The 22,499-nt window shown below is 40.8% G+C and overlaps 6 protein-coding genes across 6 annotated transcripts; 5 read left to right on the plus strand and 1 right to left on the minus strand.

Moving 5' to 3' along the window:
* Window positions 1–1,017: 1,017 nt before the first annotated feature.
* LOC141782212 (trace amine-associated receptor 13c-like) lies at window positions 1,018–2,383 on the minus strand. The gene is made up of 2 exons (XM_074658300.1): window positions 2,120–2,383; window positions 1,018–1,837 (listed from the first exon to the last, which is right to left on the minus strand). The coding sequence occupies exons 1-2, from the start codon at window positions 2,290–2,292 to the stop codon at window positions 1,018–1,020; spliced, it is 993 nt and encodes a 330-aa protein (XP_074514401.1). The 5' UTR covers window positions 2,293–2,383.
* A 616-nt stretch (window positions 2,384–2,999) lies between these two features.
* On the plus strand, window positions 3,000–5,381 carry LOC141781951 (trace amine-associated receptor 13c-like). The gene is made up of 3 exons (XM_074657950.1): window positions 3,000–3,172; window positions 3,939–4,052; window positions 4,235–5,381. Exons 1-3 carry the CDS (start codon window positions 3,000–3,002, stop codon window positions 5,049–5,051), a joined length of 1,104 nt encoding a protein of 367 aa, XP_074514051.1. The 3' UTR covers window positions 5,052–5,381.
* A 4,322-nt stretch (window positions 5,382–9,703) lies between these two features.
* LOC141782229 (trace amine-associated receptor 13c-like) lies at window positions 9,704–10,879 on the plus strand. Its single transcript, XM_074658324.1, has 2 exons — window positions 9,704–9,876; window positions 10,063–10,879. Exons 1-2 carry the CDS (start codon window positions 9,704–9,706, stop codon window positions 10,877–10,879), a joined length of 990 nt encoding a protein of 329 aa, XP_074514425.1.
* Window positions 10,880–12,755: 1,876 nt separating this feature from the next.
* LOC141782213 (trace amine-associated receptor 13c-like) lies at window positions 12,756–14,504 on the plus strand. The gene is made up of 2 exons (XM_074658301.1): window positions 12,756–13,126; window positions 13,313–14,504. The coding sequence occupies exons 1-2, from the start codon at window positions 12,954–12,956 to the stop codon at window positions 14,127–14,129; spliced, it is 990 nt and encodes a 329-aa protein (XP_074514402.1). The 5' UTR covers window positions 12,756–12,953; the 3' UTR covers window positions 14,130–14,504.
* Window positions 14,505–16,208: 1,704 nt separating this feature from the next.
* On the plus strand, window positions 16,209–17,568 carry LOC141782228 (trace amine-associated receptor 13c-like). The gene is made up of 2 exons (XM_074658323.1): window positions 16,209–16,381; window positions 16,568–17,568. Exons 1-2 carry the CDS (start codon window positions 16,209–16,211, stop codon window positions 17,382–17,384), a joined length of 990 nt encoding a protein of 329 aa, XP_074514424.1. The 3' UTR covers window positions 17,385–17,568.
* A 1,631-nt stretch (window positions 17,569–19,199) lies between these two features.
* On the plus strand, window positions 19,200–20,652 carry LOC141782226 (trace amine-associated receptor 13c-like). Its single transcript, XM_074658321.1, has 2 exons — window positions 19,200–19,649; window positions 19,836–20,652. The coding sequence occupies exons 1-2, from the start codon at window positions 19,477–19,479 to the stop codon at window positions 20,650–20,652; spliced, it is 990 nt and encodes a 329-aa protein (XP_074514422.1). The 5' UTR covers window positions 19,200–19,476.
* The last annotated feature ends 1,847 nt before the right edge of the window (window positions 20,653–22,499 follow it).

The raw sequence follows: 22,499 nt of genomic DNA on the forward strand, positions 1-22,499 counted from the left end.
AGCAATAAAACCACAGCTGATTAGGACGCAGTTTAACATGCTTAAAGAAATAATGAATGAATATGAATAAGTTTCAAGAGATTGCAGATCACGGCCAATACACAAAACAACATGTTAATAAGGGGAGTACCGGCACTCATTTTTTTCCACTTCAAGCACTGGTCATAGATATTTATGGAATATACATTTTGATAATTAAATGGGTGATTTTGCATGTGATGCTCAAACGCTGAAAGAATTTTTATTTTTTTTTTCACTTAGAATCAACTCATTAGTTTTGTGGTTACTGTGCAAATTTAGACAATTGTACATACTCTTTTGCACACGTGCCAAAATGTGAAAGAAATTCTGATCTGTTGTGAACAACAAACTAATTGTTGAGAAATTTCAACTTATTGTTTTGAAAAACATGATTCTCATTCAAGAATTGAGCCAATGCAAATGAGGAAAAACTAATGTCTAACAGGTCCTACACATTAAATGTTGTTGTGGGTCCCTATGCAGTTTAATTATAAGAGATTAATACACAATTACTCTTCAACAACTGAAGCACGTACATATAATGTTGGTTTCAGAATTTAGCCCTCAGTAGAAAAACACCAGTCCCTGCATTTATTGCATGATTCACAAAGTATTACTAACATTATTGTTATTACATGTATATCTAATTAAACAAAAATGTATATACTGTACCCTATTACTACGCTTTCACTAAACTCCCAATACACAAATATCCACTATTACTGTGCAGTGAGCTAAAGGCCTAAAATAATGACATGAATATCAGTGCCACAATATGAAGCATGTTGGATTATAGACAGTTTCAGATGTGATAATGACAATGAACACAATTGACTGATATTGAAAATGATTCATGAAGGTTTGGAAATATAAACAAGAATAATTATTTCTCCAGCCATTACACCTTTTGATTTTACTTCAGTGCCTCAATAACAACAGCAAATACATTTCCAGCTTCAAAGAAAGCTTTATTGATATTTACTCACCAGTCTGCCTCTACAGTATTTTAGTATCACAAGAGTCAGGTTGCAGTATTTTAAGAGTAACTATGAGTTTAATCGATTTTCTAAACCAGGGGTAAAAAAAGGCATAGATCACAGGGTTAAGACAGGAGTTGAAATACAGCAACCAGACTACAAATGTTGAGGACGAACTACTGTCTTCAATTTCTTCACCTATAAGGGATGGAGAGTAATATGGACAGAAACATATGAGAAACACAACCACAACAACACCAAGAGTCCTGGCTGCTTTCATTTCAGATTTCTTAGCAGTTACAGCCACTGGACGCTGTAGAGTGACCGCTGCAATGTGGGACCGCATGGCACGAGCCTGAGTAACAGCCACCACAAATACTCTCATATACAGAACTATGATGACAGTAATTGGGCCGATAAAGGTGAAGACAAAGTCAACATTTCCTGTGATATGGTTAAGGACAACTACACACTCTCCATAGCAGGAATTCTGTGAATCAGGTTGTCTCAAAAAGTCCTGTAAAATGAGACTGTTATAGAGAATAGAGCAAATCCAACACAGGCAAACACAGATTTTTGTTCTGTCCATAGTAACTCTTGTGGTGTAATGTAGAGGGTCACAAATAGCCAAATAACGATCAATTGATATGAGCACCATATTTCCAACCGAAGAAGAGGTAATGATAAAATCTACAACATAATACAGAGCACACATGAGGTCACCCAGGAACCAGCAAGCCTCTGTTAAAAGGATGTCAACCGGCATCAGCAGGAGGCCCACAAGGAGGTCTGAGACAGCCAGGGAGAGGAGGAGGAGGTTGGTGGGGCTGTGGAGCTGCCTGGAGAGGAAGAATAGCATCACTTATGAGATTATCATCAATGGTATAGCTTGTTAGCAACAGCAGTAGTAGCAAAGAAATTCTTATGTGCATGAATGTATTCTGGAGTGCCTGCTTTAAATATTTTGTCACACAACATTGTGTTTGAATATTTAAAAAAAAATAGGTTTAAACACGGATTCATTATTAGCTGGAAAATGCACATTAAAAGGAAGACATGTAATTCATGTAAATTTTCAAGATAAAAATATGTTAGTTTATGGTGAGTGAGTTTATCTCTGCCTGAAGTGGGAGATAGAGATGATGACCAGCATGTTGAGAGCTGCAGTGAGCAGAGAAATGAAAGACAGCAGAATGAGAACAAGCATGCCGTCGGACTGAAGTGGCATGGGTTTCCTGCAGGAACTGTTGAGGAGTTGTGGAAAGCAGAGTTCAGCTCCTTCTGGTGTGTCCATCTTCAGACAGAGGTGGCAAGAAGCTACTGGCAGCTTTTTCACCAAAGCTCTCTGTTGTACAACTGATTTATCTCTCCCACTACTGCTACTACTTCTCTCCAGCGACTCCAGAGACTGAGGTCCCTCCCCTCCACTTTGCTGTCTGCGGTCATCTTCATCTCAGTCTTCATCACTTCCCTCCATCTCTCACTTGGTGTATTCTGTCTCTATTCTGTCTCAGAAAGTAATGGGAGTTTGACCTGTTGACCTGATCTCGAGACGGTCATCCGTGCTTTAATTTCATCTCGGTTAAATAATTGCAATGCACTGTCTTCAGGGTTAAGCCAAAAAACATCTCACGCCTTTTGCTGCTACAAAACGCAGCTGCTTGGCTTTGAACAAAGAAGAGACCAGATCATATCAGCCCCATTAGCCAGAGTGCAGCGTCAGATCCTCAGGCGGGGCTCTCAGGTTGGTGTGTAGCTATATCTCTGAAAAATAATGCACTGTAATTCGTATGTATCCCACACAATGAATCTGTGTGTAATTCACGTAATCGTGAACCAGGAAATATAAAGAAAGGTGGGCGGGTCAAAAAATACCGGACTACCAGGAGAGCGTTTTTACAAGCGTTTGTGTCCCGTGTGAAACCAGAAGTCAACATTGATTTATTTTTATTCATAAGGTGCAGCCGGGGGGAGGAGAGTGTCCGGTTTTTGGACCTCAAAATGGCTTCTCTATTCTTTGCAGATGATGTGGTTCTGTTGGCTCGAGGTGGAGCAGCTCAGGACAGAGAACAAGAGGCCAAAGGCACAGACAGAACCACACAGGAATTCCGCCGGCTGGCTTTAAGGACAGACAGAACCGCCCTGGAGGGTAGGCAAAACCAAGTTGCAGGAGGGTCACAGAAACAGGCACAGTGGAGCACTTGGGAGACTCATAGAGGGAGACCTAATTGGCTGATCTAGGACATCCGGCTGGAGGTTTGGACAAGGGACCGGCTGAGGATCCACCTGGATGTCGGAACAAGTGGGGGCCCGTAGGTGCAGCGTCAACCTGGCAAGGAAAGCTGGCTAAAGACCACAGCATGTTGCCAACTGGAGATCAGAAACATTTTTAGGGGTTCACGACAAGGGATCAGAGATGACTATTGAGGTGGGCCAACAGAGAATCAGTGACAACTGCAGGGGCGGGTAACTGGGGAACAGTGAGGGCTACAGGGCTTGAGTTCAATGACACATGACAGAACACATAACAAGTTAAACCTCTTTATTATAATAAGTTTTACCATATCTATACATCAATATTTTAACCAAGATAATGGCATAATAGTAACCAGACGCTGTACTCCAACATGGAAATTGTCATTCTTTATAAGACAGGAATATAGGGGAAGAGGAGGTGAAATACAGGGTAAATAAAGATAGTTGAAAAAGTAATTACAGAAGGGAGAAGTTAAGTCACTCCTACTGAAAGAAAGTTGTCACCAGAGAGAAAGAGGAAGGAGGGATGTGGGAGAAAAAAGAGATAAATCAGTTGTATGACGGAGAGCTTCAGACAGAAAGCTGACAGAGCTCAGCAGCTTCTCGTCTCCTCCTCTTTCTGAGAATGAAAACCCTTGAAGAAGATGAACTCTGCTTTCCACAACTCCTCAACTCCTCCTGCAGGAGGACCATGCGTCCTCACTCTGTATCCATGCTTACTTACGTTTTACTGTCCTCCATCTCTCTGCTCACTGTGACTCTCAACCTGCTGGTCATCATCTCCATCTCTCACTTCAAGTAGTCAAATATTTAATCAATTTATAAAACTGGTAGCTGTCTAGAAAGGAATGGTTCATGAAACAGAATACAAATTACCAGATCTCAGTCTGTAAAGGAATGATGTTTCATGGATTTTATCTGCTGATATGACAATTGATGCTACAGATAATGATAACCATGTTGCTCTCTTATCTCTCCAGGCAGCTCCAGACCCCCACCAACCTCCTCCTCCTCTCTCTGGCTGTCTCAGATTTCTTCATGGGCTTCGTCATGTGCTTTCAAATTGTACTAATAGATGGCTGCTGGTTCCTCGGTGACCTCATGTGTATTGTGTATTATGTTATAGACTATATTATTAGCTCTGCCTCAATAGGAACCATGGTGCTCATATCTGTTGACCGCTATGTGGCTATTTGTGATCCCCTACATTATCCCACCAAAGTCACACAGAAAACAGTTACGATGTCTGTTTGTCTGTGTTGGATATGTTCTGCTTTCTGGAACATTTTGGTGCTGAAGGATAACCTGGAACAACCAGGCAGGTATAATTCCTGCTCTGGAGAGTGTGTTATTGTCATTAACTACATTGCTGGACTTGCAGATTTTATTTTGTCCTTTGTTGGTCCTGTCTCTGTCATCATAGTTCTGTATATGAGAGTATTTGTGGTGGCTGTGACTCAGGCTCGTGCCATGCGGTCTCATATTGCGGCTGTCACTCTCCAGTATTCAGGGAGAGTAACTGCTAACAAATCTGAAATGAAAGCAGCCAGGACTCTTGGTGTTGTTATTGTTGTGTTTCTGATATGCTTCTGTCCATATTTTTGTATCACACTTACAGGCCAAGACACCTTGCTCAATGTCTCATCTTCTGCCTTTGTAATATTTTTGTTCTATTTCAACTCCTGTCTTAACCCTATGATATATGCCTCTTTTTACCCCTGGTTTAGAAGATCTATTAAGCTCATTTTTACACTTAAGATACTGCAGCCTGGCTCCTGTGACACCAACATACTGTAGAGAGAGACGCTGCATGGTGGCTGAAATTAGACAGAAAAATGTATTTGGTCACTTTGGTGCAAAATTGAATAACAGCTGTAAAAGTCTGGGTACAGTGACCTTTGTAAGATGATTTTTTCATGCAGATAATATGTGTATTTGCATTGTGTATGTACAATATACAATAACTTCTTGACATTTTAAAAAACTTAGACAAGCAGCTCTTTCTTCTAGAACGATGGCATCCACCCTAGAAGAACGGATGCATGCATTTTATACATTTCTAACACTCCTACACACTGACTACCATTAATCACTTCCGGTCGCCCGACACAAGCACTACCACATCCACACTCACATTCACCCTGTGGCCATGGGCTCGCAACTCCCTTCATGATTCCTCTGCAAATAAACACCAATAATACCAGAACTGCATTTTTGTCTACTGCCTGCAAATCTTCAGATTGTGCCCACGTTCCAACTGTTGTACCGAAATCAAGGTCCAGGAAAGCAAAAAGACATAAGCTGGCCAAATGCCCACAGGAACTTAATATTACTTGAGGCCCTTCCCGCACTTCACAATATGCCACAGCAACTTCAGTTCAGAACCCCCATCAATGGAGAGCGACAAATATTGGATGGAGTTCCCCCCAATCAGTTAACAGAATATGAAAGTCATTATTATAAGACATTATGTCAATAAGTCAAGACAAAGCTAGGTTAGTGACCCAAGTAGGCCTGTGTTCATACCGGTAACACAAGAAGATCAGTCTTTTCAATTAAAAACCTGGAAACATCACAGGCAAAAATGTTATTAATTTGGGGTGCTGCTTTTGGGGTCCTCCCCCAATAAAATACAAAATCCAGCAGATAGAGTACTAACAAAAACAAGAAGAAGAGAACATTTCACTCCAGTGTTGGCCTCTCTACATTGGCTGTCTGTATCCTACAGGATCAGTTTTTAAAAAATTTATTGTTTTTAAACTCTTAATGATATGGCACCATCATACATAATAAACTCCAGATCGGGCACTGTGATCATCAGACTCTAGACTATTAACAGTTCCAAGGACTGAAAAATAACTTGCTGAAACAGCCTTTAACACCTTTATGCTCCAAAGCAATGAAACACACACTGCATATCCGACTGTCAGATTCTGAGAGTGACTTCAAGAAACAACTTAAAACACAGCATTTTACTCTCTTAAATTAAATTATCATTGTTTAAACGAATGAAAGATAGGGGAAGGGGGGGTGAAATGGAGGGAAAAGTTCAGTCACTCCTACTGAAAGAAAGTTGTCACCAGAGAGAAAGAGGAAGGAGGGATGTGGAGGAAGAAAAGAGATAAATCACTTGTATAACGGAGAGCTTCAGACAGAAAGCTGACAGAGCTCAGCAGCTTCTCGTCTCCTCCTCTTTCAGAGAATGGAAACCCTTGAAGAAGATGAACTCTGCTTTCCACAACTCCTCAACTTCTCCTGCAGGAGGACCATGCGTCCTCACTCTGTATCCATGCTCACTTACATTTTACTGTCCTCCATCTCTCTGCTCACTGTGACTCTCAACCTGCTGGTCATCATCTCCATCTCTCACTTCAAGTAGTCAAATATGTATAAAACTGGTAGCTGTACAGAAAGAAATGGTTCTGGTAACAGAATAAAAATGACCAGATCTCAGACTGTAAAGGAATGATGTTTCAGTCGCGGATATTATCTGCTGATATGACAATTGATGAAAAAGATAATCATAAGCATGTTGTTCTCTTATCTCTCCAGGCAGCTCCAGACCCCCACCAACCTCCTCCTCCTCTCTCTCTGGCTGTCTCAGATTTCTTCGTTGGCCTCCTCATGTCCTTTCAAATTGTGCTCATTGATGGCTGCTGGTTCCTCGGTGACCTCATGTGTATTCTGTATTATGTTATAGACTATATTATTACCTCTGCTTCTGTAGGAACCATGGTGCTCATATCTGTTGACCGCTATGTGGCCATTTGTGATCCCCTACATTATCCCACCAAAGTCACACAAAAAACAGTTACGATGTCTGTTTGTCTGTGTTGGATATTTTCTGTTTTCTGTAACACTCTGATGATGAAGGATAACTTCGAACAACCAGGCAGGTATAATTCCTGCTCTGGAGAGTGTGTTGTTGTCATTAACTACATTGCTGGACTTGTAGATGTTTTTTTGACCTTTATTGGTCCTGTCTCTGTCATCATAGTTCTGTATATGAGAGTATTTGTGGTGGCTGTGACTCAGGCTCGTGCCGTGCGGTCTCATATTGCAGCTGTCACTCTCCAGTGTTCAGTGACAGTAACTGCTAACAAATCTGAAATGAAAGCAGCCAGGACTCTTGGTGTTGTTATTGTCGTGTTTCTGATATGCCTCTGTCCATATTATTGTGTCACACTTACAGGCCAAGACACCTTGCTCAATGTCTCATCTGCTGCCTTTGTAATATGTTTGTTTTATTTCAACTCCTGTCTTAACCCTATGATATATGCCTTTTTTTATCCCTGGTTTAGAAGATCTATTAAACTCATTGTTACACTTAAGATACTTCAGCCTGGCTCCTGTGACGCCAACATACTGTAGAGAGATGCTGCATGTTGGCGGAAATTAGACAGAAAAATGTATTTGACCATGGTGGGGAGAAATTGAATAACAGGTGTAAAAGTCTGGGTACAGTGACCTTTGTATGATCACTTTTATATACAGATCATACTGTATGTGTCGTGACATTGTGTAGGTACAATATACTGTTTTATTTTCAATGCAAAGTGAAGCTACTTATAAAACTACTTCTACAACTCTAACTCTTACATTGTGTCTGTCTGCCACAAAGTTCTGTCATGAACTGACTTGTTATCCAGTTTAAACCACATTTTTATAATACAAGTATTAGTATTTGGTTGTTTTTAACATCATCTTTTAACTGGTTGAAGGATTCCAGTCATCAGATGTCTTGATTTTAAGTTTTACAGAGAAACATGCTTAGCAAATGTTTGCGAAAACAATTGTGATGAGGAACTGTTTTTTTCAGTGTTTTTACTGGTTTTGATTACCACGTTCATTTGTTTTTTGGTGGAGGTAACCTCTGTGGACATTCAGCCCAAGAGCAGCCCTAGCAGCAGTGGGAATGTACCTTTGTCATGGTTCTCCATTTAAGTGACTGAGAGTAAGTGGGATTCTATCTACCGTGATGGCTGTATGTGATTCTTTCCACCTTAACATCACTCCTCTGAAGGCTGAACTCAGTTAGAAGAACAAGCTCATTTTCGAGTTTTCAACAGTCGCTACTGTTCAGGCTAAACAGCTTGCTGTCCTGGGCTCCTCTGGCTGCAGTATTTGGGTCTGAACCACTCCCCTAACTGCTCAGCTCCAGTACCAGATAACAATAATACTATTCTGGGACCCGAGATCCCTGGATCCTCCTGAGAGTTGAACCTATAGCCCTATCCAGTTCTACATCCTGTCATGAGCCTGCTGAAGTTTGATCCGTCGCTGGCAGTGGGGGTGGACATGGTGGCAAGCGGCTTTATCCCCCTCATCCTTTCAGAAGATTCCGCTAAAAAATAGATTCAACATCCTGGATTTACAAGATTTTTTGTGTGCCCGGCATTAGCCAAACACACCTGCACTAGCAATGTAACTGGCCATGTTGGCTGTAATGACGTTCCAAACCAGATGACCGAAATATTAAAATGTGATTTTAGCAAATTTCTTGACTTTTTAAAAACTCTGAAATCAAAGAAAGCAAAAAGACAAAAGCTTGCCAAATGCCCAGAGGCACTTAATATTACTTGATGCCCTTCCCGCACTTCACAATATGTTATGGCAACTTCAGTTCAGAACCCCCCATCAATGAACAGAGACAAATATTGAATGGAGTTCCCCCCAATCAGTTAACAGAATATGAAAGTCATCATTATAAGACATTATGTCAATAAGTCAAGACAAAGCTAGGTTAGTGACCCAAGTAGGCCTGTGTGCACACCGGTAACACAAGAAGATCAGTCTTTTCAATTAAAAACCTGGAAACATCACAGGCAAAAATTTTATTAATTTGGGGTGGTGCTTTTGGGGTCCTCCCCCAATAAAATACAAAATCCAGCAGATAGAGTACTAACAAAAACAAGAAGAAGAGAACATTTCACTCCAGTGTTGGCCTCTCTACATTGGCTGCCTGTATCCTACAGGATCAGTTTTTAAAAAATGTATTGTTTTTAAACTCTTAATGATATGGCACCATCATATATAATAAACTCCAGATCGGGCACTGTGATCATCAGACTCTAGACTATTAACAGTTCCAAGGACTGAAAAATAACTTGCTGAAACAGCCTTTAACACCTTTATGCTCCAAAGCAATGAAACACACACTGCATATCCGACTGTCAGATTCTGAGAGTGACTTCAAGAAACAACTTAAAACACAGCATTTTACTCTCTTAAATTAAATTATCATTGTTTAAACGAATGAAAGACAGGGGAAGGGGGGGTGAAATGGAGGGAAAAGTTCAGTCACTCCTACTGAAAGAAAGTTGTCACCAGAGAGAAAGAGGAAGGAGGGATGTGGAGGAAGAAAAGAGATAAATCACTTGTATAACGGAGAGCTTCAGACAGAAAGCTGACAGAGCTCAGCAGCTTCTCGTCTCCTCCTTTTTCTGAGAATGAAAACCCTTGAAGAAGATGAACTCTGCTTTCCACAACTCCTCAACTCCTCCTGCAGGAGGACCATGCGTCCTCAGTCTGTATCCATGCTCACTTACGTTTTACTGTCCTCCATCTCTCTGCTCACTGTGACTCTCAACCTGCTGGTCATCATCTCCATCTCTCACTTCAAGTAGTCAAATATTTAATCAATTTATAAAACTGGTAGCTGTCTAGAAAGGAATGCTTCATGAAACAGAATAAAAATGACCAGATCTCAGACTGTAAAGGAATGATGTTTCAGTCGTGGAGGTTATCTGCTGATATGACAATTTATGCTACAGATAATGATAACCATGTTGCTCTGTTATCTCTCCAGGCAGCTCCAGACCCCCACCAACCTCCTCCTCCTCTCTCTGGCTGTCTCAGATTTCTTCGTGGGTCTCCTCATGTGCTTTCAAATTGTGCTCATTGATGGCTGCTGGTTCCTCGGTGACCTCATGTGTATTCTGTATTATGTTATAGACTATATTATTACCTCTGCTTCTGTAGGAACCATGGTGCTGATATCTGTTGACCGCTATGTGGCTATTTGTGATCCCCTACATTATCCCACCAAAGTCACACAAAAAACAGTTACGATGTGTGTTTGTCTGTGTTGGATATTTTCTGTTTTCTTTAACACTCTGATGATGAAGGATAACTTGGAACAACTAGGCAGGTATAATTCATGCTCTGGAGAGTGTGTTGTTGTCATTAACTACATTGCTGTACTTGCAGATCTTTTTTTGACCTTTATTGGTCCTGTCACTGTCATCATAGTTCTGTATATTAGAGTATTTGTGGTGGCTGTGACTCAGGCTCGTGCCATGCGGTCTCATATTGCAGCTGTCACTCTCCAGTGTTCAGTGAGAGTAACTGCTAAAAAATCTGAAATGAAAGCAGCCAGGACTCTTGGTGTTGTTGTAGTCGTGTTTCTGATATGCCTCTGTCCATATTATTGTGTCACACTTACAGGCCAGGACACCTTGCTCAATGTCTCATCTGCTGCCTTTGTAATATATTTGTTTTATTTCAACTCGTGTCTTAACCCTATGATCTATGCCTTTTTTTATCCCTGGTTTAGAAGATCTATTAAACTCATTGTTACACTTAAGATACTGCAGCCTGGCTCCTGTGACGCCAACATACTGTAGAGAGACGCTGCATGTTGGCGGAAATTAGACAGAAAAATGTATTTGACCATGGTGGTGAGAAATTGAATAACAGGTGTAAAAGTCTGGGTACAGTGACCTTTGTATGATCACTTTTATATACAGATAATACTGTATGTGTCTTGACATTGTGCAGGTACAGTATACTGTTTAATTTTCAATGCAAAGTGAAGCTACTTATAAAACTACTTCTACAACTCTTACTCTTACATTGTGTCTGTCTGCCACAAAGTTCTGTCATGAACTGACTTGTTATCCAGTTTAAACCACATTTTTATAATACAAGTATTAGTATTTGGTTGTTTTTAACATTATCTTTTAACTGGTTGAAGGATTCCAGTCATCAGATGTCTTGATTTTTACATTTTACAGAGAAACATGCTGAGCAAATGTTTGCGAAAACAATTGTGATGAGGAACTTTTTTTTTCAGTGTTTTTACTGGTTTTGATTACCACGTTCATTTGTTTTTGGGTGGAGGTAACCTCTGTGGACAATTCAGCCCCAACTGAGCAGCCAAACTAGCACTAGTGGGACTGTACCTCAGTCATGGTTCTCCATTTAAGTGACTGAGAGTAAGTGGGATTCTATCTACCGTGATGGCTGTGATTCTTGCCATCACTCCTCTGAAGGCTGAACTCAGTTAGAAGAACAAGCTCATCTTCCAGTTTTCAACTGTCACTACTGCTCAGGCTAAACAGCTTGCTGTCCTGGGCTCCTCTGGCTGCAGTATTTGGGTCTGAACCACTCCCCTAACTGCTCAGCTCCAGTACCAGATAACAATAACACTATTCTGGGACCCGAGATCCCTGTATCCTCCTGAGAGTTGAACCTATAGCCCTAGCCAGTTCTACATCCTGTCATGAGCCTGCTGAAGTTTGATCCGTCGCTGGCAGTGGGGGTGGACATGGTGGCAAGCGGCTTTATCCCCCTCATCCTTTCAGAAGATTACGCTAAAAATAGATTCAACATCCTGGATTTAGAAGATATTCGTGTGCCCGGCATTAGCCAAACACACCTGCACTGGCAATGTAACTGGCCATGTTGGCTGTAATGACGTTCCAAACCAGATGACCGAAATATTAAAATGTGATTTTAGCAAACTTCTTGACTTTTTAAAAAACTCTGAAATCAAAGAAAGCAAAAAGACAAAATCTTGCCAAATGCCCAGAGGCACTTAATATTACTTGATGCCCTTCCCGCACTTCACAATATGTCATGGCAACTTCAGTTCAGAACCCCCCATCAATGAACAGAGACAAATATTGAATGGAGTTCCCCCCAATCAGTTAACAGAATATGAAAGTCATTATTATAAGACATTATGTCAATAAGTCAAGACAAAGCTAGGTTAGTGACCCAAGTAGGCCTGTGTGCACACCGGTAACACAAGAAGATCAGTCTTTTCAATTAAAAACCTGGAAACATCACAGGCAAAAATTTTATTAATTTGGGGTGCTGCTTTTGGGGTCCTCCCCCAATAAAATACAAAATCCAGCAGATAGAGTACTAACAAAAACAAGAAGAAGAAAACATTTCACTCCAGTGTTGGCCTCTCTACATTGGCTGCCTGTATCCTACAGGATCAGTTTTTAAAAAATGTATTGTTTTTAAAGCTCTTAATGATATGGCACCATCATACATAATAAACTCCAGATCGGGCACTGTGATCATCAGACTCTAGACTATTAACAGTTCCAAGGACTGAAAAATAACTTGCTGAAACAGCCTTTAACACCTTTATGCTCCAAAGCAATGAAACACACACTGCATATCCGACTGTCAGATTCTGAGAGTGACTTCAAGAAACAACTTGAAACACAGCATTTTACTCTCTTAAATTAAATTATCATTGTTTAAACGAATGAAAGATAGGGGAAGGGGGGGTGAAATGGAGGGAAAAGTTCAGTCACTCCTACTGAAAGAAAGTTGTCACCAGAGAGAAAGAGGAAGGAGGGATGTGGAGGAAGAAAAGAGATAAATCACTTGTATAACGGAGAGCTTCAGACAGAAAGCTGACAGAGCTCAGCAGCTTCTCGTCTCCTCCTCTTTCTGAGAATGAAAACCCTTGAAGAAGATGAACTCTGCTATCCACAACTCCTCAACTCCTCCTGCAGGAAGACCATGCGTCCTCACTCTGTATCCATGCTCACTTACATTTTACTGTCCTCCATCGCTCTGCTCACTGTGACTCTCAACCTGCTGGTCATCATCTCCATCTCTCACTTCAAGTAGTCAAATGTTCAATCAATTTATAAAACTGGTAGCTGTCTAGAAAGGAATGGTTCAAGAAACAGAATAAAAATGACCAGATCTCAGACTGTAAAGGAGTGATGTTTCATTCATGGATTTTATCTGCTGATATGATAATTGATGCTACAGATAATCATAACCATGTTGCTCTGTTATCTCTCCAGGCAGCTCCAGACCCCCACCAACCTCCTCCTCCTCTCTCTGGCTGTCTCAGATTTCTTCGTGGGCTTCCTCGTGTCCTTTCAAATTGTACTAATAGATGGCTGCTGGTTCCTCGGTGACCTCATGTGTATTCTGTATTATTTTTTAGACTATATTATTACCTCTGCCTCTGTAGGAAGCATGGTGCTGATATCTGTTGACCGTTATGTGGCTATTTGTGATCCCCTACATTATCCCACCAAAGTCACACAGAAAACAGTTACGATGTGTGTTTGTCTGTGTTGGATATTTTCTGTTTTCTCTAACATTCTGATACTGAAGGATAACCTGGAACAACCTGGCAGGTATAATTCCTGCTCTGGAGAGTGTGTCTTTGTCATTAACTACATTGCTGGACTTGTAGATCTTTTTTTGGCCTTTATTGGTCCTGTCACTGTCATCATAGTTCTGTATATGAGAGTATTTGTGGTGGCTGTGACTCATGCTCGTGCCATGAGGTCCCATATTGCAGCTATCACTCTCCAGTGTCCAGTGACAGTAACTGCTAACAAATCTGAAATGAAAGCAGCCAGGACTCTTGGTGTTGTTATTGTCGTGTTTCTAATATGCCTCTGTCCATATTATTGTGTCACACTTACAGGCCAAGACACCTTGCTCAATGTCTCATCTGTTGCCTTTGTAATGTGTTTGTTCTATTTCAACTCCTGTCTGAACCCTATGATCTATGCCTTTTTTTACCCCTGGTTTAGAAAATCTATTAAGCTCATTGTTACACTTAAGATACTGCAGCCTGGCTCCTGTGACGCCAACATACTGTAGAGAGATGCTGCATGTTGGCGGAAATTAGACAGAAAAATGTATTTGACCATGGTGGGGAGAAATTCAATAACCGGTGTAAAAGTCTGGGTACAGTGACCTTTGTATGATCACTTTTACATGCAGATCATACTGTATGTGTCTTGACATTGAGTATGTACAGTATACTGTTTAATTTTCAATGCAAAGTGAAGCTACTTATAAAACTACTTCTACAACTCTTACTCTTACATTGTGTCTGTCTGCCACAAAGTTCTGTCATGAACTGACTTGTTATCCAGTTTAAACCACATTTTTATAATACAAGTATTAGTATTTGGTTGTTTTTAACATCATCTTTTAACTGGTTGAAGGATTCCAGTCATCAGATGTCTTGATTTTTACGTTTTACAGAGAAACATGCTGAGCAAATGTTTGCGAAAACAATTGTGATGAGGAACTGTTTTTTTCAGTGTTTTTACTGGTTTTGATTACCACGTTCATTTGTTTTTGGGTGGAGGTAACCTCTGTGGACAATTCAGCCCCAACTGAGCAGCCAAACTAGCACTAGTGGGACTGTACCTCAGTCATGGTTCTCCATTTAAGTGACTGAGAGTAAGTGGGATTCTATCTACCGTGATGGCTGTGATTCTTGCCATCACTCCTCTGAAGGCTGAACTCAGTTAGAAGAACAAGCTCATCTTCCAGTTTTCAACTGTCACTACTGCTCAGGCTAAACAGCTTGCTGTCCTGAGCTCCTCTGGCTGCAGTATTTGGGTCTGAACCACTCCCCTAACTGCTCAGCTCCAGTACCAGATAACAATAATACTATTCTGGGACCCGAGATCCCTGGATCCTCCTGAGAGTTGAACCTATAGCCCTATCCAGTTCTACTTCCTGTCATGAGCCTGCTGAAGTTTGATCCGTCGCTGGCAGTGGGGGTGGACATGGTGGCAAGCGGCTTTATCGCCCTCATCCTTTCAGAAGATTCCGCTAAAAATAGATTCAACATCCTGGATTTACAAGATTTTCGTGTGCCCGGCATTAGCCAAACACACCTGCACTAGCAATGTAACTGGCCATGTTGGCTGTAATGATGTTCCAAACCAGATGACCGAAATATTAAAATGTGATTTTAGCAAATTTCTTGACTTTTTAAAAAACTCTGAAATCAAGGTCCAGGAAAGCAAAAAGACAAAAGCTTGCCAAATGCCCAGAGGCACTTAATATTACTTGATGCCCTTCCCGCACTTCACAATATGTTATGGCAACTTCAGTTCAGAACCCCCCATCAATGAACAGAGACAAATATTGAATGGAGTTCCCCCCAATCAGTTAACAGAATATGAAAGTCATCATTATAAGACATTATGTCAATAAGTCAAGACAAAGCTAGGTTAGTGATCCAAGTAGGCCTGTGTGCACACCGGTAACACAAGAAGATCAGTCTTTTCAATTAAAAACCTGGAAACATCACAGGCAAAAATGTTATTAATTTGGGGTGCTGCTTTTGGGGTCCTCCCCCAATAAAATACAAAATCCAGCAGATAGAGTACTAACAAAAACAAGAAGAAGAGAACATTTCACTCCAGTGTTGGCCTCTCTACATTGGCTGTCTGTATCCTACAGGATCAGTTTTTAAAAAATTTATTGTTTTTAAACTCTTAATGATATGGCACCATCATACATAATAAACTCCAGATCGGGCACTGTGATCATCAGACTCTAGACTATTAACAGTTCCAAGGACTGAAAAATAACTTGCTGAAACAGCCTTTAACACCTTTATGCTCCAAAGCAATGAAACACACACTGCATATCCGACTGTCAGATTCTGAGAGTGACTTCAAGAAACAACTTAAAACACAGCATTTTACTCTCTTAAATTAAATTATCATTGTTTAAACGAATGAAAGATAGGGGAAGGGGGGGTGAAATGGAGGGAAAAGTTCAGTCACTCCTACTGAAAGAAAGTTGTCACCAGAGAGAAAGAGGAAGGAGGGATATGGAGGAAGAAAAGAGATAAATCACTTGTATAACGGAGAGCTTCAGACAGAAAGCTGACAGAGCTCAGCAGCTTCTCGTCTCCTCCTTTTTCTGAGAATGAAAACCCTTGAAGAAGATGAACTCTGCTATCCACAACTCCTCAACTCCTCCTGCAGGAAGACCATGCGTCCTCACTCTGTATCCATGCTCACTTACATTTTACTGTCCTCCATCGCTCTGCTCACTGTGACTCTCAACCTGCTGGTCATCATCTCCATCTCTCACTTCAAGTAGTCAAATGTTCAATCAATTTATAAAACTGGTAGCTGTCTAGAAAGGAATGGTTCAAGAAACAGAATAAAAATGACCAGATCTCAGACTGTAAAGGAGTGATGTTTCATTCATGGATTTTATCTGCTGATATGATAATTGATGCTACAGATAATGATAACCATGTTGCTCTCTTATCTCTCCAGGCAGCTCCAGACCCCCACCAACCTCCTCCTCCTCTCTCTGGCTGTCTCAGATTTCTTCGTGGGCTTCCTCGTGTCCTTTCAAATTGTACTAATAGATGGCTGCTGGTTCCTCGGTGACCTCATGTGTATTCTGTATTATTTTTTAGACTATATTATTACCTCTGCCTCTGTAGGAACCATGGTGCTGATATCTGTTGACCGTTATGTGGCTATTTGTGATCCCCTACATTATCCCACCAAAGTCACACAAAAAACAGTTACGATGTGTGTTTGTCTGTGTTGGATATTTTCTGTTTTCTCTAACATTCTGATACTGAAGGATAACCTGGAACAACCTGGCAGGTATAATTCCTGCTCTGGAGAGTGTGTCTTTGTCATTAACTACATTGCTGGACTTGTAGATCTTTTTTTGGCCTTTATTGGTCCTGTCACTGTCATCATAGTTCTGTATATGAGAGTATTTGTGGTGGCTGTGACTCAGGCTCGTGCCATGCGGTCTCATATTGCAGCTGTCACTCTCCAGTGTTCAGTGAGAGTAACTGCTAAAAAATCTGAAATGAAAGCAGCCAGGACTCTTGGTGTTGTTGTAGTCGTGTTTCTGATATGCCTCTGTCCATATTATTGTGTCACACTTACAGGCCAGGACACCTTGCTCAATGTCTCATCTGCTGCCTTTGTAATATATTTGTTTTATTTCAACTCGTGTCTTAACCCTATGATCTATGCCTTTTTTTATCCCTGGTTTAGAAGATCTATTAAACTCATTGTTACACTTAAGATACTGCAGCCTGGCTCCTGTGACGCCAACATACTGTAGAGAGATGCTGCATGTTGGCGGAAATTAGACAGAAAAATGTATTTGACCATGGTGGTGAGAAATTGAATAACAGATGTAAAAGTCTGGGTACAGTGACCTTTGTATGATCACTTTTACATGCAGATCATACTGTATGTGTCTTGACATTGTGCAGGTACAGTATACTGTTTAATTTTCAATGCAAAGTGAAGCTACTTATAAAACTACTTCTACAACTCTTACTCTTACATTGTGTCTGTCTGCCACAAAGTTCTGTCATGAACTGACTTTTTATCCAGTTTAAACCACATTTTTATAATACAAGTATTAGTATTTGGTTGTTTTTAACATTATCTTTTAACTGGTTGAAGGATTCCAGTCATCAGATGTCTTGATTTTTACGTTTTACAGAGAAACATGCTGAGCAAATGTTTGCGAAAACAATTGTGATGAGGAACTTTTTTTTTCAGTGTTTTTACTGGTTTTGATTACCACGTTCATTTGTTTTTGGGTGGAGGTAACCTCTGTGGACAATTCAGCCCCAACTGAGCAGCCAAACTAGCACTAGTGGGACTGTACCTCAGTCATGGTTCTCCATTTAAGTGACTGAGAGTAAGTGGGATTCTATCTACCGTGATGGCTGTATGTGATTCTTTCCACCTTAACATCACTCCTCTGAAGGCTGAACTCAGTTAGAAGAACAAGCTCATTTTCGAGTTTTCAACAGTCGCTACTGCTCAGGCTAAACAGCTTGCTGTCCTGGGCTCCTCTGGCTGCAGTATTTGGGTCTGAACCACTCCCCTAACTGCTCAGCTCCAGTACCAGATAACAATAACACTATTCTGGGACCCGAGATCCCTGTATCCTCCTGAGAGTTGAACCTATAGCCCTAGCCAGTTCTACATCCTGTCATGAGCCTACTGAAGTTTGATCCGTCGCTGGCAGTGGGGGTGGACATGGTGGCAAGCGGCTTTATCCCCCTCATCCTTTCAGAAGATTACGCTAAAAATAGATTCAACATCCTGGATTTATAAGATATTCGTGTGCCCGGCATTAGCCAAACACACCTGCACTGGCAATGTAACTGGCCATGTTGGCTGTAATGACGTTCCAAACCAGATGACCGAAATATTAAAATGTGATTTTAGCAAACTTCTTGACTTTTTAAAAAACTCTGAAATCAAGGTCCAGGAAAGCAAAAAGACAAAATCTTGCCAAATGCCCAGAGGCACTTAATATTACTTGATGCCCTTCCCGCACTTCACAATATGTCATGGCAACTTCAGTTCAGAACCCCCCATCAATGAACAGAGACAAATATTGAATGGAGTTCCCCCCAATCAGTTAACAGAATATGAAAGTCATCATTATAAGACATTATGTCAATAAGTCAAGACAAAGCTAGGTTAGTGACCCAAGTAGGCCTGTGTGCACACCGGTAACACAAGAAGATCAGTCTTTTCAATTAAAAACCTGGAAACATCACAGGCAAAAATTTTATTAATTTGGGGTGGTGCTTTTGGGGTCCTCCCCCAATAAAATACAAAATCCAGCAGATAGAGTACTAACAAAAACAAGAAGAAGAGAACATTTCACTCCAGTGTTGGCCTCTCTACATTGGCTGCCTGTATCCTACAGGATCAGTTTTTAAAAAATGTATTGTTTTTAAAGCTCTTAATGATATGGCACCATCATACATAATAAACTCCAGATCGGGCACTGTGATCATCAGACTCTAGACTATTAACAGTTCCAAGGACTGAAAAATAACTTGCTGAAACAGCCTTTAACACCTTTATGCTCCAAAGCAATGAAACACACACTGCATATCCGACTGTCAGATTCTGAGAGTGACTTCAAGAAACAACTTAAAACACAGCATTTTACTCTCTTAAATTAAATTATCATTGTTTAAACGAATGAAAGATAGGGGAAGGGGGGGTGAAATGGAGGGAAAAGTTCAGTCACTCCTACTGAAAGAAAGTTGTCACCAGAGAGAAAGAGGAAGGAGGGATGTGGAGGAAGAAAAGAGATAAATCACTTGTATAACGGAGAGCTTCAGACAGAAAGCTGACAGAGCTCAGCAGCTTCTCGTCTCCTCCTTTTTCTGAGAATGAAAACCCTTGAAGAAGATGAACTCTGCTATCCACAACTCCTCAACTCCTCCTGCAGGAGGACCATGCGTCCTCAGTCTGTATCCATGCTCACTTACGTTTTACTGTCCTCCATCTCTCTGCTCACTGTGACTCTCAACCTGCTGGTCATCATCTCCATCTCTCACTTCAAGTAGTCAAATATTTAATCAATTTATAAAACTGGTAGCTGTCTAGAAAGGAATGCTTCATGAAACAGAATAAAAATGACCAGATCTCAGACTGTAAAGGAATGATGTTTCAGTCGTGGAGGTTATCTGCTGATATGACAATTTATGCTACAGATAATGATAACCATGTTGCTCTGTTATCTCTCCAGGCAGCTCCAGACCCCCACCAACCTCCTCCTCCTCTCTCTGGCTGTCTCAGATTTCTTCGTGGGTCTCCTCATGTGCTTTCAAATTGTGCTCATTGATGGCTGCTGGTTCCTCGGTGACCTCATGTGTATTCTGTATTATGTTATAGACTATATTATTACCTCTGCTTCTGTAGGAACCATGGTGCTGATATCTGTTGACCGCTATGTGGCTATTTGTGATCCCCTACATTATCCCACCAAAGTCACACAAAAAACAGTTACGATCTGTGTTTGTCTGTGTTGGATATTTTCTGTTTTCTTTAACACTCTGATGATGAAGGATAACTTGGAACAACCAGGCAGGTATAATTCATGCTCTGGAGAGTGTGTTGTTGTCATTAACTACATTGCTGTACTTGCAGATCTTTTTTTGACCTTTATTGGTCCTGTCACTGTCATCATAGTTCTGTATATTAGAGTATTTGTGGTGGCTGTGACTCAGGCTCGTGCCATGCGGTCTCATATTGCAGCTGTCACTCTCCAGTGTTCAGTGAGAGTAACTGCTAAAAAATCTGAAATGAAAGCAGCCAGGACTCTTGGTGTTGTTGTAGTCGTGTTTCTGATATGCCTCTGTCCATATTATTGTGTCACACTTACAGGCCAGGACACCTTGCTCAATGTCTCATCTGCTGCCTTTGTAATATATTTGTTTTATTTCAACTCGTGTCTTAACCCTATGATCTATGCCTTTTTTTATCCCTGGTTTAGAAGATCTATTAAACTCATTGTTACACTTAAGATACTGCAGCCTGGCTCCTGTGACGCCAACATACTGTAGAGAGACGCTGCATGTTGGCGGAAATTAGACAGAAAAATGTATTTGACCATGGTGGGGAGAAATTGAATAACAGATGTAAAAGTCTGGGTACAGTGACCTTTGTATGATCACTTTTATATACAGATAATACTGTATGTGTCTTGACATTGTGCAGGTACAGTATACTGTTTAATTTTCAATGCAAAGTGAAGCTACTTATAAAACTACTTCTACAACTCTTACTCTTACATTGTGTCTGTCTGCCACAAAGTTCTGTCATGAACTGACTTGTTATCCAGTTTAAACCACATTTTTATAATACAAGTATTAGTATTTGGTTGTTTTTAACATCATCTTTTAACTGGTTGAAGGATTCCAGTCATCAGATGTCTTGATTTTTACGTTTTACAGAGAAACATGCTGAGCAAATGTTTGCGAAAACAATTGTGATGAGGAACTGTTTTTTTCAGTGTATTTACTGGTTTTGATTACCACGTTCATTTGTTTTTGGGTGGAGGTAACCTCTGTGGACATTCAGCCCAAGAGCAGCCAAACTAGCACTAGTGGGACTGTACCTCAGTCATGGTTCTCCATTTAAGTGACTGAGAGTAAGTGGGATTCTATCTACCGTGATGGCTGTGATTCTTGCCATCACTCCTCTGAAGGCTGAACTCAGTTAGAAGAACAAGCTCATCTTCCAGTTTTCAACTGTCACTACTGTTCAGGCTAAACAGCTTGCTGTCCTGAGCTCCTCTGGCTGCAGTATTTGGGTCTGAACCACTCCCCTAACTGCTCAGCTCCAGTACCAGATAACAATAATACTATTCTGGGACCCGAGATCCCTGGATCTTCCTGAGAGTTGAACCTATAGCCCTATCCAGTTCTACATCCTGTCATGAGCCTGCTGAAGTTTGATCCGTCGCTGGCAGTGGGGGTGGACATGGTGGCAAGCGGCTTTATCGCCCTCATCCTTTCAGAAGATTCCGCTAAAAATAGATTCAACATCCTGGATTTACAAGATTTTCGTGTGCCCGGCATTAGCCAAACACACCTGCACTGGCAATGTAACTGGCCATGTTGGCTGTAATGACGTTCCAAACCAGATGACCGAAATATTAAAATGTGATTTTAGCAAACTTCTTGACTTTTTAAAAAACTCTGAAATCAAAGAAAGCAAAAAGACAAAAGCTTGCCAAATGCCCAGAAGCACTTAATATTACTTGATGCCCTTCCCGCACTTCACAATATGTCATGGCAACTTCAGTTCAGAACCCCCCATCAATGAACAGAGACAAATATTGGATGGAGTTCCCCCCAATCAGTTAACAGAATATGAAAGTCATTATTATAAGACATTATGTCAATAAGTCAAGACAAAGCTAGGTTAGTGACCCAAGTAGGCCTGTGTGCACACCGGTAACACAAGAAGATCAGTCTTTTCAATTAAAAACCTGGAAACATCACAGGCAAAAATTTTATTAATTTGGGGTGCTGCTTTTGGGGTCCTCCCCCAATAAAATACAAAATCCAGCAGATAGAGTACTAACAAAAACAAGAAGAAGAAAACATTTCACTCCAGTGTTGGCCTCTCTACATTGGCTGCCTGTATCCTACAGGATCAGTTTTTAAAAAAAAAAAATTTTTTAAAGCTCTTAATAAACTCCAGATCGGGCACTATGATCATCAGACTCTAGACTATTAACAGTTCCAAGGACTGAAAAATAACTTGCTGAAACAGCCTTTAACACCTTTATGCTCCAAAGCAATGAAACACACACTGCATATCCGACTGTCAGATTCTGAGAGTGACTTCAAGAAACAACTTAAAACACAGCATTTTACTCTCTTAAATTAAATTATCATTGTTT

This window comes from Sebastes fasciatus, chromosome 14, assembly GCF_043250625.1.
Source record: "Sebastes fasciatus isolate fSebFas1 chromosome 14, fSebFas1.pri, whole genome shotgun sequence".
Classification (NCBI taxonomy): domain Eukaryota; kingdom Metazoa; phylum Chordata; class Actinopteri; order Perciformes; family Sebastidae; genus Sebastes; species Sebastes fasciatus.

Excerpts from the sequence above, each read along its gene's own strand:
- LOC141782226 (XM_074658321.1), top strand. The coding sequence starts at position 19,477 with ATGAAAACCCTTGAAGAAGATGAACTCTGCTATCCACAACTCCTCAAC. Across the intron at positions 19,650-19,835 it reads ATCTCCATCTCTCACTTCAA|GCAGCTCCAGACCCCCACCA; the intron begins GTAGTCAAATAT and ends TTATCTCTCCAG.
- LOC141782213 (XM_074658301.1), top strand. The coding sequence starts at position 12,954 with ATGAAAACCCTTGAAGAAGATGAACTCTGCTATCCACAACTCCTCAAC. Across the intron at positions 13,127-13,312 it reads ATCTCCATCTCTCACTTCAA|GCAGCTCCAGACCCCCACCA; the intron begins GTAGTCAAATGT and ends TTATCTCTCCAG.
- LOC141782228 (XM_074658323.1), top strand. The coding sequence starts at position 16,209 with ATGAAAACCCTTGAAGAAGATGAACTCTGCTATCCACAACTCCTCAAC. Across the intron at positions 16,382-16,567 it reads ATCTCCATCTCTCACTTCAA|GCAGCTCCAGACCCCCACCA; the intron begins GTAGTCAAATGT and ends TTATCTCTCCAG.
- LOC141781951 (XM_074657950.1), top strand. The coding sequence starts at position 3,000 with ATGGCTTCTCTATTCTTTGCAGATGATGTGGTTCTGTTGGCTCGAGGT. Across the intron at positions 3,173-3,938 it reads CAAAACCAAGTTGCAGGAGG|GAGGACCATGCGTCCTCACT; the intron begins GTCACAGAAACA and ends CTCCTCCTGCAG. Across the intron at positions 4,053-4,234 it reads ATCTCCATCTCTCACTTCAA|GCAGCTCCAGACCCCCACCA; the intron begins GTAGTCAAATAT and ends TTATCTCTCCAG.
- LOC141782212 (XM_074658300.1), bottom strand. The coding sequence starts at position 2,292 with ATGGACACACCAGAAGGAGCTGAACTCTGCTTTCCACAACTCCTCAAC. Across the intron at positions 1,838-2,119 it reads ATCTCTATCTCCCACTTCAG|GCAGCTCCACAGCCCCACCA; the intron begins GCAGAGATAAAC and ends CTTCCTCTCCAG.
- LOC141782229 (XM_074658324.1), top strand. The coding sequence starts at position 9,704 with ATGAAAACCCTTGAAGAAGATGAACTCTGCTTTCCACAACTCCTCAAC. Across the intron at positions 9,877-10,062 it reads ATCTCCATCTCTCACTTCAA|GCAGCTCCAGACCCCCACCA; the intron begins GTAGTCAAATAT and ends TTATCTCTCCAG.